The following is a 15,347-nucleotide window of genomic DNA, read 5'->3' on the forward strand; positions in this document are numbered from 1 at the left end:
GTAAAATGTGTAAGGGGTGGGTGCATGATGGATGTATGTACAATTATAGCAAAGGTGCCAGAATTCATTTTGTGTGTAACAAATGCACTTTGGCACAGTTACCCTTTAGCAGTGATGACATTGATTTACCTAATTTTAATACAAATGACCCATTGCCATATATTGATGATTATGATTGTTTTATGAAAACAGGCCTTCACTTTATTCATGTCAATGCAAGATCACTTCTTCCTAAATTGGCAGAGATTAGGATTCTAGCTAACAAAATTAGGGCGGCAGTTATAACCATCTCTGAATCTTGGTTGGATGATACGGTGACTGACGACGAGGTCAAAATAGATGGTTACAATATAAAACGCTTAGATAGGAACAGAAAGGGTGGTGGAGTATGTGCCTACATTATTTATTTATTTATTTATTTATTTATTTATTTATTATTTATTTATTTAGTAATTTTAGCATACAAACAGAGGTACAAAAAATACAGGTAAGAGCAGCATGCCAAAGCCACTTATATGCATAGCATTACGGGCTAGATAAGATAAGATAAGATTTCGTTCGGATTTTTAACCCCGGAGGGTTAGCCACCCAGGATAACCCAAGAAAGTCAGTGCGTCATCGAGGACTGTCTAACTTATTTCCATTGGGGTCCTTAATCTTGTCCCCCAGGATGCGACCCACACCAGTCGACTAACACCCAGGTACCTATTTGCTGCTAGGTGAACAGGACAACAGGTGTAAGGAAACGTGTCAAATGTTTCCACCCGCCGGGAATCGAACCCGGGCCCTCCATGTGTGAAGCGGGAGCTTTAGCCACCAGACCACCGGGTCACCCTGCAAATTAACTTAAGATTAACTAAGCAATGATGTAATCAGTGATAAAACATTAGAAATGACTTACCTTACAACCCAAGACCTGATTTAAATAACAATAAACCGGAGATTCTATGGTTTGAAGTGCTGCTTCCCAAGACCAAACCCATCTTAGTAGGAACTAGTTACCGCCCTCCTACCCAGGACCAGTTCTTAGAAGACTTTTCCAGAGTCTTGTCCGGAGTTGAAAACAATTGCGAGACAATAATACTGGGTGACTTCAATATCTGTTTTCAGCAGCAAAATAACGGGCTATGCAAAAGGTATAAGCAAATTCTAGGATTAAATAGCTACACTCAACTAATTAATACACCAACCCGGATCACAATTCTCAGCCACCCTAATTGACCACATACTTTGTAACTGCTCTGAGAACATTAGTCAGTCAGGCGTCATTACCACAGGTCTTAGTGATCATTTCATCATTTACTGCACCAGGAAAATCACTAGGGATAGGATAGGCCTACACAGGACAATAAAAATGAGGTCAACTAGAAACTACAGTAAAGAAACACTGGTAAATAGGCTACACAATTGTGACTGGACAGAGATAACAAGTTGCACGGACGTAAACGATGCCTGGGAAAAATTCAAAACAATGTTCACTACCATCCTTGATAATATTGCACCAGTTAAAGAGGTTAGGATTAAACGAAGAACTGAACCCTGGATGAATACTGAGATATTAGATAATATGAAATTCAGAGACCAGCTGCTAAAAAGATTTAAAGCAAACAGACAGGATATTGCAGCACTAAATGAATTCCAAAGGGTGAGGAACAGAGTGCAGAGACTTATAAAAGGAGCAAAGGCAAAGCACTATTGCTCAAAAATTGAAGAGTATAAGCATAACCCCAGAAAGTTCTGGCAACAACTAAAACAGTTGGGGTATAGCTATAAGCCAGTAGATAGGTGTAACATAGTACTCACTATCGATAATGAGGTATGCCACGAAACATCTAAGGTGGCAAATTGCTTTAATTCCTACTACACATCTGTTGCATCAACACTAGTAAGTAAACTACCAGCTGCATCAAATACCTTTAACACAGACTCTGATAAGTTTCAAACATACTATACCAATAAAGGGGTAACCCCAAACAGTTGTCAACTAGTAAGTGTATCTCAACTTCAGGGGATGGTGCTTCTGAAATCCCTATTGCTCACATAATAAATCTATCAATCACCACTAATACCGTACCGGAGGGGTTCCCCAGTATAATATCTAAACACCAGTGCTGTTGTCACACAGAGTGTCAACCATAGTGATTCTCTGTCATCCATAAATGCTCTCAACTCATTAAGTAAGTGTATCTAAGCTGTATGCAAAGAGGGGGTGACTTCATTCATGTCACTACCGCCCGGCTCCGGCTGGGTTAAAAGAGACCAAACGAAATGTAAACTTTGCCACATCATTATGTACTAAGCAGGTTAAACCCAACTAAGAGCACAGGCCCTGATAACATTAATATTTGTATTTATAACTCCGTCTAAGTTCCTAAAACTGTAACCATGATAGGAGTGCTTCTGAACTGTCAATCCCTATTGTAACTCGCATAATAAATCTATCAATCACCACTAATACCGTACCGGAAGGGGTTCAAGGAGGCCAGAGTTACTCCTATCTTCAAGAAAAATAGTAGGTCTGATGTAAGCAACTATAGGCCTGTTAGTATACTCAGTATAATATCTAAAATTCTGGAGGGCAGTGTATTCTCAAGTAGTTAAGTACCTTAATGACAACAGCATTCTCCATAGCTATCAATCGGGCTTTAGAAGATCCTACTCAACCGACACCTCACTTATTAATCTGATGGATTACCTGAGAACTGAAATGTCAAAGGGGAACCTCATAGATATGGTAACCTTAGACCTGCAAAAGGCCTTCGATACTGTCAACCACAATATATTATGTAAGAAACTTCAAACTATCGGTATAGGTTCTGTAGACTGGTTTAAGTCCTACGTTAGCAACAGGAGACAAATAGTCAAAATCAACAAAACGGAATCAGAACCCCTGCCGATAACATGTGGAGTTCCCCAAGGTAGTATTCTGGGTCCCTATTATTCTTATGTTATGTCAATGATATGCCTATCAGTGTCAAGTGCAAACTCCTACTGTACGCAGATGACAGTGCTCTGTTAGTGTCAGGTAAAGACCCACAAGATATTGCTAATGTTTTAACACTGGAACTGGAGTCCTGCAGCAAATGGTTAGTAGACAACAAACTATCATTACACCTAGGGAAAACTGAAGTCATTCTCTTTGGCACGAAACATAAACTGAGAAGGGTAAATAATTTTAATGTTCAGTGTAATGGGGAGCCCATCACTTTGGTTTCATCAGTAAAATATCTGGGAATCCCCTTTGACCCATGCATGTCAGGAGAATTGATAGGGAACAGTGTAGTAAAGAAAGCGAATGCCAGACTGAAGTTCCTGTATAGACAAGCACAGTGTCTACCTACTGAGGCTCGCAGGACCCTATGTCTAGCCCTTATACAATGCCATATGGATTACGCTTGCTCTTCATGGTACTCTGCCTTGACAAAAAAACTGAAAGATAGAATGCAAATCACCCAGAACAAAATCGTAAGATTCATCCTGGGGCTGGGACCAAGAGAACATGTAGGCCAGGAAGAATTACTGCAGTTGGATATGCTGAATGTTGAAGACAGAGTAAAACAACTGAAGCTAAATCATGTTTATAAAATTGCTCACAAACAGTGTCCAGAATATCTTGCTGTCAATTTTGTCAAGGTTGGGAACCAAAGCAATCATAGTACTAGGGGGAGAGAGCACAACTTTGTAGTACCCACAGTCAGTGGCCAGGCTTCAAACACCTTTTATTGTACAGCAATAAAGGAATGGAACAGACTGCCCGCACATGTCAAAGCCAGTCATAGCATGAACCAGTTCAAGAAGAGTGCCAAAAGGTGTTTAATGAATGTAGCTACAGAAAGGGAGGGGAATGATTTTCTATTTTTTAGCTAACATACGTGTAAATTTTACCTTATTCCTAGTAATGACCCTCGTATTATAGATAGTCTTAATGACCCTCGTGTAGTAGATAGTCTTTTTAGTATGATAATAAGATGTTATCTTCATTGTAGAATAATAAGAAAATATTATAACCTTTATATTATAATAATAAGGTAAAAGGACCCCAATGGAAATAAGTCACTCTGTCTGACTTTTTTGGGTTATCCCAGGTTCTCTACACATATGCTGCTATGTATGATAATTCTATGTAACTGTATTTGTGTATACCTGAATAAACTTACTTACACACGCTGAGGGTCCGGGTTCGATTTCCGGTGGAAACATTTGGCGTGTTTCCTTACACCTGTTGTCCATATTCAATAAAATAGGCACCTGAGTGTTAGTGGACTGGTGTGGGTCGCATCCCGGGACAAAATTGATCTAATTTGCCCGAAATGCTCTGCATAACAAGGGGTTTAGGCTGTTAGGTGACTTGGACGTGCCTAACATGGGCCAGTAGGCCTGCTGCAGTGCTCCTCCTCATGTTCTATAACTGTATCATTGATGTCAGCTAGGCCTGTATACCTTGTACTTTTAGAAATAAAGATATTATTACGTATTAAATAGGGAAACCGGGCTCGATACCGGTAAGCTGTGTCTGACCCTTATAAACCCAACAAGGAGTGAGTGCATAAAAAGAAGTAACAATAATTATTTCTTCAAGTACATGAACCCAGCTGGTTTAGCGCTTCTTTATAATATTAATAATAATAATAATGAACCCAGCAGTAGGCCTACTGTCTCATGTTAAGTAGGTCTAACTCTCGCTACTTCAAGTACCTGTCATGGTGATATATTTTCAAATGCTGTGTGTATCCCTGTTTAGTTATATACCTTTGAATAGTTTCGAGAGTTTGTCTACTCTCTGAGCCCGGCCATGAGCCAGGCTCGTCTGGTGATTGCCTGGTCAACCAGGCTGTTGCTGCTGGTGGCCCGCTGTCCCACATATCCATCACAGCCTGGTTGATCTGGCACCTAGTGAAGATTATAAATTAGACACATGTGCAACTCTTGGGTATCTTTGAGGAAACGTTTCGCCACACAGTGGCTTCATCAGTCCATACAAAGGAGAATCTTGAAGAACAGGAGGAGAATGAGGTAATCAGTCCCTCAACCTTGAGTCGATGTGGTCAGTTTACCTAGAGTTTACCTGGAGAGAGTTCCGGGGGTCAACGCCCCCGCGGCCCGGTCTGTGACCAGGCCTTCTGGTGGATCAGAGCCTGATCAACCAGGCTGTTGCTGCTGGCTGCACGCAAACCAACGTACGAGCCACAGTCCGGCTGATCAGGAACTGACTTTAGGTGCTTGTCCAGTGCCAGCTTGAAGACTGCCAGGGGTCTGTTGGTAATCCCCCTTATGTGTGCTGGGAGGCAGTTGAACAGTCTCGGGCCCCTGACACTTATTGTATGGTCTCTTAACGTGCTAGTGACACCCCTGCTTTTCATTGGGGGGATGGTGCATCGTCTGCCAAGTCTTTTGCTTTCGTAGTGAGTGATTTTCGTGTGCAAGTTCGGTACTAGTCCCTCTAGGATTTTCCAGGTGTATATAATCATGTATCTCTCCCGCCTGCGTTCCAGGGAATACAGGTTTAGGAACCTCAAGCGCTCCCAGTAATTGAGGTGTTTTATCTCCGTTATGCGCGCCGTGAAAGTTCTCTGTACATTTTCTAGGTCAGCAATTTCACCTGCCTTGAAAGGTGCTGTTAGTGTGCAGCAATATTCCAGCCTAGATAGAACAAGTGACCTGAAGAGTGTCATCATGGGCTTGGCATCCCTCGTTTTGAAGGTTCTCATTATCCTTCCTGTCATTTTTCTAGCAGATGCGATTGATACAATGTTATGGTCCTTGAAGGTGAGATCCTCCGACATGATCACTCCCAGGTCTTTGACATTGGTGTTTCGCTCTATTTTGTGGCCAGAATTTGTTTTGTACTCTGATGAAGATTTAATTTCCTCGTGTTTACCATGTCTGAGTAATTGAAATTTCTCATCGTTGAACTTCATATTGTTTTCTGCAGCCCACTGAAAGATTCGGTTGATGTCCGCCTGGAGCCTTGCAGTGTCTGCAATGGAAGACACTGTCATGCAGATTCGGGTGTCATCTGCAAAGGAAGACACGGTGCTGTGGCTGACATCTTTGTCTATGTCGGATATGAGGATGAGGAACAAGATGGGAGCGAGTACTGTGCCTTGTGGAACAGAGCTTTTCACCGTAGCTGCCTCGGACTTTACTCTGTTGACGACTACTCTCTGTGTTCTGTTAGTGAGGAAATTATAGATCCATCGACCGACTTTTCCTGTTATCCCTTTAGCACGCATTTTGTGCGCTATTACGCCATGGTCACACTTGTCAAAGGCTTTTGCAAAGTCTGTATATATTACATCTGCATTCTTTTTATCTTCTAGTGCATTTAGGACCTTGTCGTAGTGATCCAATAGTTGAGACAGACAGGAGCGACCTGTTCTAAACCCATGTTGCCCTGGGTTGTGTAACTGATGGGTTTCTAGATGGGTGGTGATCTTGCTTCTTAGGACCCTTTCAAAGATTTTTATGATATGGGATGTTAGTGCTATCGGTCTGTAGTTCTTTGATGTTGCTTTACTGCCCCCTTTGTGGAGTGGGGCTATGTCTGTTGTTTTTAGTAACTGTGGGACGACCCCCGTGTCCATGCTCCCTCTCCATAGGATGGAAAAGGCTCGTGATAGGGGCTTCTTGCAGTTCTTGATGAACACAGAGTTCCATGAGTATGGCCCTGGGGCAGAGTGCATGGGCATGTCATTTATCGCCTGTTCGAAGTCATTTGGCGTCAGGATAACATAGGATAGGCTTGTGTTAACCAAATTTTGTGGCTCTCTCATAAAAAATTCGTTTTGATCTTCGACTCTCAGTCTGGTTAGCGGCTTGCTAAAAACTGAGTCATATTGGGACTTGAGTAGCTCACTCATTTCCTTGCTGTCATCTGTGTAGGACCCATCTTGTATAAGTAGGGGCCCAATACTGGATGTTGTTCTCGACTTTGATTTGGCATAGGAGAAGAAATACTTTGGGTTTCTTTCGATTTCATTTATGGCTTTTAGTTCTTCCCGCGATTCCTGACTCCTATAAGATTCCTTTAGCTTGAGTTTGATGCTTGCTATTTCTCTGACCAGTGTCTCCCTACGCATTTCAGATATATTGACCTCTTTTAGCCGCTGTTATTCTTTTCCGTCGCTTGTCTCTTTCTATTTTACATCTACTCCTCCTTTTTCTTAGAGGAATAAGCCTCGTGCATACATCGAGTGCCACCAAGTTAATCTGTTTTAGGCATACGTTGGGGTCTGTGTTGCTTAGTATATCTTCCCAGCTTATATCGGTTAGGACTTGGTTTACTTGGTCCCACTTTATGTTTTTGTTATTGAAGTTGAATTTGGTGAATGCTCCCTGGTGACTAGTCTCATTATGTCGGTCTGGGGCTCCACGCATACATGTCTGAGCCTCAATTATGTTGTGATCTGAGTATATTGTTTTTGATATGGTGACATTTATCAGATCATCATTGTTAGTGAAGATGAGGTCTAGTGTATTCTCCAGTCTAGTAGGCTCTATTATTTGCTGGTTTAAATTGAATTTTGTGCAGAGATTTAAAAGCTCGTGTGAGTGTGAGTTTTCATCAGAGCTGCCTCCTGGTGTTATTACTGCAACAATATTAGTTATATTCCTCCATTTTAGGTGCCTTAAGTTGAAATCCCCCAGGAGCAAGATGTTGGGTGCAGGAGCTGGAAGATTTTCCAGACAGTGGTCAATTTTTAACAGCTGTTCCTGGAATTGCTGGGATGTTGCATCCGGAGGCTTGTAGACTACCACAATGACTAGGTTTTGGTTCTCGACCTTTACTGCTAAAACTTCCACTACATCATTTGAGGCATTTAGCAGTTCTGTGCAAACAAGTGACTCTGCAATGTACAGGCCAACCTTCCCCTTTTGTCTGTTCACTCTGTCACTTCTGTATAGGTTGTAACCTGGGATCCATATTTCGTTGTCCAAGTGACCCTTTATGTGGGTCTCAGTGACAATTTTTGCTCTCTCCACCTGTAGTACTGCAACCTCCTTTGTTACTCACCCTTACCTCTGTCTTCTTTCAGTTTAAAGTCTTACGCCAGTTCAGCAATGACTCCTTCAGCTGAGTTGGTCAGTGCTGTCACCCTTGCACCAGACATGCAACTTATCCATTGCATACATATGTTGAAAGTGATATAAAATACTGACAGGTTGATGATTAAGACATATTCAGCAGTTGGGTATCTTTATTGTTGAAAGGTTTTGCTTACACAGTAGGCTTCATCAGTCAAATACAGAGGAGAATATATTGTAGACAGCAGGAGTAGTAGCGAGGTAAAGATGATGTAATCAGTCCATCAATCTTGGAGAAATATTTTGAGGTGGTCAGTCCCTCAGCCTGGAGAATAGTTCATCTTTATTATTTCTGAGTCTTACTTGTTCTTTACATTGAGACAAGGTTTGCCTGTGTTCTGTATTATGTGCTCATTTTGAACATCTCTAAGCATTTGAAATTTGTCACAGTAAACATGTTATTTTCATTTGCCCATTGGAAGATTTTGTTGATATCAGATTGTAATTTTTCTGTATCTTCTACTGAAGTAACTTCCATACTGCATAGGATGGTATGAAACTGAGGCTAGGTTTTTTTTAATCCATGTCTGCCATAAGGATGAGCAACAGTATATAAAGAGCCAGGAACCCAGGAACTACTAACAGATATACACTGCTAGCTTGGATTATTTGAGTTTTTATAATTTTTATACAGTGGTACTTTGGGATATGAAATTAATTTGTTCCAGAAGGCTGTTCGAGTGCTGATACTGTAAAGTAGATTAATCCATTTCAGACCCCCAAAAATACACTTACAAAAGCACTTATATAAATACACTTACATAATTGTTCGAGTTTTGAGCTGTTCATATCCCGAGGTGCCACTGTATTTTTTCATAAATTGCTATGAAGTAACATATATCGACTATGTAATATAGTACAGCTAAAATATTGATACAGTACCTTATTGTTCATTTGAAAAAAATATACAAACATCTCGGATAAATGTTGATTACTATACATGTTGATTAGCCCAACTGGCTTTTGACATGTTGCATGCCTTTATCTGTGACCCTTTGGACCATCTGTTGTATTCCACACTGCTTCTCGATCTGCTCTTTGCACTTTCTGCCACCTCCCTACATTTGTCTGCCTCTGCTGAACTGTTCTTTTCTTTCAGGGGCTTGGCCTCTGCCCTAACCATTAGGCAAGATGGAATCCTTCACCACCTCCAAGTGAGCTCCCTTGCCTTGTAAGTTGAAGTTATAACAGTTTGCCCTTGTGTAAGAATCTCAAGAAAACTTTAGGAGCCTTTTAACATTTACAATTGAACAAGATTTTTAATTGATGCTGATTAGTTTAGCTTGGTGTGATATTCTCTTGGTGTTGTGTATTTTATTCCAATGATAGTTATTGTATTGTTTGCTAATTTTACCTTTAATATTTTTAAATGTATTGTATTAATTCTTTACTGCCAAGACCGCTGAATGATCACACTGGTTGAAGTACACTTAGCCTCGAAGCTTACCATGAAAATTAAGGATGATCCTACTACCATTCTCCATCTCAAAAGGTCCATTACCTGTCACCATGTATTATGAGAGCATTAGCTATCACCTTGCTTGTCATAAACTTGTAATTACAAATTGTTTTCTAAAAATTGGTTGTTTCAGATGCAAAACCAAAGTCACTTCCTGAGGCCTTGAAGGAGAAGCTTCAACATCAGACTGACATCATGTGTCCAAGCCACCAGGGAGAGAAGTCTCTTTCCCAGGTCACTGAGAAGAGAAACTTTAACATCAGTCCTTTAGAGCCAACAAAGTGCTGAATGACAAGTTTCTTTTCTGGGGCTAAACACTTTCATGTGAGAGTGATGGAGTTTACATTGTTATTTGTGTGAGTTGCCTTGTTCCAAACAGTTTATGGCATTGTTGGAGCATCATAAAGAAATTGTAGAATATTCATATATGGAAAAATGTTGTGGGTTGATCACAAAATGCTGCAATAACCTGAAATGTTTTGTGTTCATCTGTGCAATATTGATGCTCTTCCAATGGAGTGATTATCTTGCTTATAAGATAATAAGAAAGACAGTAGAATGCATTCACACAGTCACACAGCAAAAAACAAGTATGAATGTGATGATTGTGGAAAAGTGTTTTCTCTAAAAAGGTACCTGAACATTCACAAGGTCAGTCATGTAAGTGAGAAATATAAATGTGAGGAATGTGGAATACTTTTTACAGGGAAGAACTACCTTGAGAAACATAAGGCGAGTCACTCAGACCAGGAGACACTTGCTCACACACTGCCACTCGGTGATATAAGTGAGAGCAGCAACACTGTCAACAGTAAAGTGGACTGTCACACAAGTGACAAGTCTTCTGTTAACGAACATAAAATAAGTAATTCTATCAAGAAAATCTTCAAATGCAGAGAATGTGGAAAACTGTTCACTTTAAGGAGATATCTTAACAAGCATAAAAGTATTCACATACTTGAGAAACACTTTAAATGTGAAGACTGTGGAAAACAGTTCTCTCGGAGAGGCTACCTTAATAAGCACAAGCTCATTCACACTGGTAAGACAAAGAAGCACTCATGTGAGGAGTGTGGGAAAGTGTATGTTAATAAGAGAAGTCTGGAGTGGCATAAAGCTGTACACACAGACAAGAGATATGAATGTGACCAATGTGGCAAGTTCTTCCTTCATATGACTTATCTTAGTCAACATAAAAATGTCCACACGCAAGACAAAAAGTATGAATGTGATGAGTGTGGGAAAGTGTTCTTGTGGAAGAGGAAACTTACTGATCATAAGCTAATTCACACTGCTGAAGAGCATGAATGTAATGTACGTGGCAAAAATTTTATTCAAGAGAGTAGTCTCACTGAGCATAAACTTGCCCATATTTTGGAAAAGCTAGAATGTGAAGCACCTGCTACACTGTGTGTTCAACAGGAACAACTTGATAAGCATAATAGCACTCTCACACATGAGGTAAAGTGTACATGTGAGCAATGTAACAAATCAGTCTCGAAAGAGAGTTACCTCATCCAGCATGAAGTTATACACAAAGGTGTAACAAAGTTTGAGTGTGATGAATGTGGAAAACTTTTTACTTTGAAAAGCTACCTTAATAAGCATAAGCTTAGCCACAAAGGTGAGAAATTTCAGTGTGAGGAGTGCGGCAAAGTGTTTTCTCGTAAGTGTTACCTTCACAAGCATCGGCTTATTCACACAGATCACAGTGAAATGTACTCGTGTGAGGACTGTGGAAAATCATCTACTAAGAAGGTTAATATTACTAGGCACAGAGTTGTTCACACTGACAAGAGGTACAAGTGTAATGAATGTGGAAAACTGTTTCTTCACAAAGCGTACCTCACTCACCATAAAAACATTCATACAGGTGAAAAAACATACAAGTGTGATGAATGCGGGAAGGTTTTCTTATGGAAGAGTAATCTTGTAGATCATAAGGTATTCCACACAGGTGTTAAAAAGTATGAGTGTGAAATGTGTGGGAAACTGTTCTTCCAAAAGAGTCAGCTAACTGAGCATAAACTTATTCACACAGGTGAAAAAAAATATGCATGTGAGAAATGTGGAAAACTGTTCACTTTAAGGAGATATCTTAACAAGCATAAAAGTATTCATGTAAGTGAGAAACACTTTAAATGTGAGGAATGTGGTAAACAGTTCTCTCGGAGAGGCTACCTTAATAAGCACAAGCTCACTCACACTGCTAAGACAAAGGAGTACTCATGCGAGGAGTGTGGGAAAGTATATGTTAATAAGAGAAGTCTGGAGTGGCATAAAGCTGTACACACAGACAAGAGATATGAATGTGACCAGTGTGGCAAGTTCTTCCTTCATAAGACCTATCTTAGTCAACATAAAAATGTTCACACGCAAGACAAAAAGTACGAATGTGACAAGTGTGGGAAGGTGTTCTTGTGGAAGAGGAAACTTACTGATCATAAGCTATCCCATTCAACTGAGAGGTATGAATGTGAGATATGTAGAAAGTTGTTTGTGCACAAGAGATACTTCATAGAGCATCTGGTCATTCACACAGGAGAGAAGAAATATCAGTGTGAGGAATGTGGTAAAATGTTCCCTCTGAAGAGTTATCTTCAGAAACACAAGATCATTCACACTGGTCAGAAAAAGTATGAATGTGAAAAATGTGACAGAATCTTCACAAAGAAAAGTAGCCTTAACAAACATGTTAGTAGTCATGTTAGCGAGCAGTATGAGTGTTATATAGAGTGTGACATAGTAGACATGATGTGCTAGGTAATAGCGTGACACAGTAGACATGATGTGCTAGGTAATAAGGACATATCATTCCTGGAAATGGTCAATAATAAGACAATGTATGTGATACAATATTTTGTCTGTGTTGTCATTATTTGAGTGTGTTTAGAGGTGTTGCCATTATCTGAAAGTGTCATTATGCATGTGTTGTTCAGAAGTGTTACCATTATGTGAGAGTGTCATTCAGAAGTGTTGCCATTATGCAAGTGTCATTGAGAAGCATTGCCATCCATGTTCAGGTGTACACTAACAGTATATGTACAGTGGTCCCTCGTTTTTCGTAGTTAATCCGTTCCTGGAGTTGCTACTATTATCGAAATCTACGATTTGCGAATCAATTTTCCCCATAAGAAATAATGTAAATACAATTAATCTGTTCCTGACACCCAGAAGTATTAAAACAAAAAATTTTTTTACATGAAATATACATGTAGTACATAAACAATACAATGGGAAATGATGAATGAAACATTAACAGCATAACACTTACCTTTATTGGTTATTCTTTTTAGTGTATGGGAGACTGGAGGAGGAGAGAGATTGGATTGTTTACAGTTTGGAAGGGGAATCCCCTTTTTTTTTTTTTTTTTTTTTTTTTTTTTTTTTTTTTTTTTACACATGGTTTGACAAGGTTAAGGATCCCTAGCTTTATTGACAAGCTATTTACAGGTTAAGGATTCCTAACTTTATTGACAAGCTAAGAGCTGTTACCTACATCAGCTCATTTGAAAGCATTTTTATTGTTATGAGACATACAAGTAGGGAACAGGATGAAGTTGGAGCCATCTGTGGGCCAGCATTTTCATTTGATCAACTGACGTTATCTCGTTGACATCATTATGCTGAACGAATGTGTTCCATACTCGAGTCATCCTGGGTATGTATGATCTCAGATGGAGTGATGTTCTGGAGAAGGGTACAGCCAGAGTGAAGTTGCTGCTTTCTGCCCGTCTTGTGGCATAAAAGCTTGTTTCGCGCTGTCCTCGAAGTGGATCCAAGTGTGGTATTTTGACAATATTGGCCTTGTACATAACAGTAAGGCCACCCACATCCCTCCTATGTTGAAGGCTCTGCTGAAATGACAGATCCATCCAGGATGGGTCCAGGCGAGAGATGAGACGTCTTGCTCTGTTCTCTACTCTGTCAAGCAGTCGCAGATGAGAGGGGGGACAGGCAAACCAAGAAAGTGGAGCATACTCAAGGTGTGAGCGTACTTGTGCCTCGTACAGTATCTTGCAACCCCTACTGTCAAGCAGATGCGAGATACGGCGAAGTGCTGTAAGCTTCCTGGCTGCCTTGTTTGCAAGATTTACAACATGGTTCTTCATGGTTAGTTTGGAGTCAAATTTCACCCCAAGGATATCAACTTCTTCTCCAGGTGCCAACATCCTCCCATTCATCCTTACTACTGCACCAGCATTACCATCATGGTGCCTAGAGACGATCATCATTTGCGTTTTCTCAGGTGCAAATGTTACTTGCCATCTATTTCCCCAAGCTGATATAGCTCTCAGCTGGTGATTGATGTAGCTTAGAGCAGCTGGCATTTCTTCTCTTGGATAAGTGAATGTCAGTGTACAGTCGTCTGCATATGCATGTGATTCTGGGATGAGATGAAGAAGGTCGTTGAAGTAGACATTCCATAACAGTGGACCCAGCACACTTCCTTGTGGAACGCTTGCCCCAATAGGATGTCTTGCTGATTCCAGCAACACCTCAGGTACGAATTGCTTTTCTGGGGTTGCTTGTCTTCTCTGTTTCTTAATGCCACTAGGACCACCTTGAGAGTCACTGGAGTCCTGTCTCGCAAAATAACTGTGAAGAGAGCTCTGTTTCTGGCGTCTCTTTAACACTTCCCTAAAATGGCCCAAGACTTTGTCACTGTACATGTTGCCAACATGGCTTGCAACAACCTTGTCAGGGTGATGTTTCTCCATAAAGCTTTCCATCTTACCCCACATAACAAAAATCTCTTTAATTTCTGAAGAAGGCACCTTCTTCCATCTCTCTTCCTCCTCCTCTGCAGCAAGATTCTGAGCTGTGATCTGTTGCTGTTCCTGCTGAAGCTCTTGCAGCAGGAACAGCAACAGCATCTTTGATTTCCTTTTTCTTGGCCACTATGGAACATATGGTTGTGTAGGGTTTCTTATACATCCTGGCCAGTTCGGCCGCACTTGTGCAACTTCCATGTTGTTCAATGATGTTTTTCATAAATTCAATCATATTTCTCACCTTCTTTACCACAGACTTGGCACTAGGAGCTTTCTTTGGAGCCATGGTAGCTTATTTAGTACTTGCAAGCACTAAAATGAGTGGAATATTATGAAATATTTCGTAGGAGCACGTGAGGGGACCTTCGCTCACTGGTAAACAATGCCAGGCTGGCTGGGTAGGGAGGCCGCCCCGGCTCACACCGTGCGTACGCGTCCCGGATGAACTACTATTCGTGAGTCAACCTATGATTAGCGAGCCCATGTTTATACGAAAATATCCCTATGATTTCCGAAATCTATGATTCCCGAGAACTACGAAAAGCGAGGGACCACTGTATATGTTCTTTCTTTCTTTCAACAAACCGGCCGTATCCCACCAAGGCAGGGTGACCCACAAAGAAAAACGAAAGTTTCTATATATATATGTATGTATTTTTATTTTGAAGTCTTGTGTTGGTGAGTGATCTACCTGACCCATGCTGTATATTATTATTATAATCAAGGGGGAAGCGCTAAACCCGGAGGATTATACAGCGCCTGGGGGAGGGGATGTGGAAGGCATTCAGGCTTAATTCGGGGAACTGGAGCACAGATCTAATTCCCTAAATCAAGAGCCCCTCACCAACATTAAGGAACCTTCCTTGCTTTGCTGTATAGCCCTTGTGGCTTAGCGCTTCTTTTTGATTATAATAATAATACCTGACCCATGTTGAATGTAATGTGATATTATTGTGTTCATAGAGAAGACATAAGCTGGTAAGGTTATCAACACTTGAGAAAGGATGCAAGCCAGTTGATCTGAGAAA

At 40.6% G+C, this 15,347-nt stretch overlaps 1 protein-coding gene across 4 annotated transcripts; it reads left to right on the forward strand.

The window, feature by feature from the left end:
• The first annotated feature begins 4,500 nt into the window (after positions 1 to 4,500).
• On the forward strand, positions 4,501 to 12,937 carry LOC128699164 (zinc finger protein 729). 4 transcript variants are annotated; one of them, XM_053791718.2, is made up of 4 exons: positions 4,533 to 4,666; positions 9,185 to 9,256; positions 9,678 to 12,307; positions 12,342 to 12,937. In XM_053791718.2, the coding sequence occupies exon 3, from the start codon at positions 10,103 to 10,105 to the stop codon at positions 12,305 to 12,307; it is 2,205 nt and encodes a 734-aa protein (XP_053647693.2). In that variant the 5' UTR covers positions 4,533 to 4,666; positions 9,185 to 9,256; positions 9,678 to 10,102; the 3' UTR covers positions 12,342 to 12,937. The 4 variants fall into 4 exon arrangements, with proteins under 4 accessions (XP_053647691.2, XP_053647690.2, XP_053647693.2 ...); XM_053791716.2 differs by having other exon boundaries at positions 4,501 to 4,538; positions 9,678 to 12,922; XM_053791715.2 differs by having other exon boundaries at positions 4,529 to 4,578; positions 9,678 to 12,922.
• The last annotated feature ends 2,410 nt before the right edge of the window (positions 12,938 to 15,347 follow it).

Source organism: Cherax quadricarinatus, chromosome 54 (assembly GCF_038502225.1).
Source record: "Cherax quadricarinatus isolate ZL_2023a chromosome 54, ASM3850222v1, whole genome shotgun sequence".
In the NCBI taxonomy this organism is placed as follows: Eukaryota; Metazoa; Arthropoda; class Malacostraca; order Decapoda; family Parastacidae; genus Cherax; species Cherax quadricarinatus.

What these genes read in the sequence shown, in the direction of transcription:
- LOC128699164 (XM_053791716.2), top strand. Translation starts at nt 10,103, where the DNA reads ATGCATTCACACAGTCACACAGCAAAAAACAAGTATGAATGTGATGAT.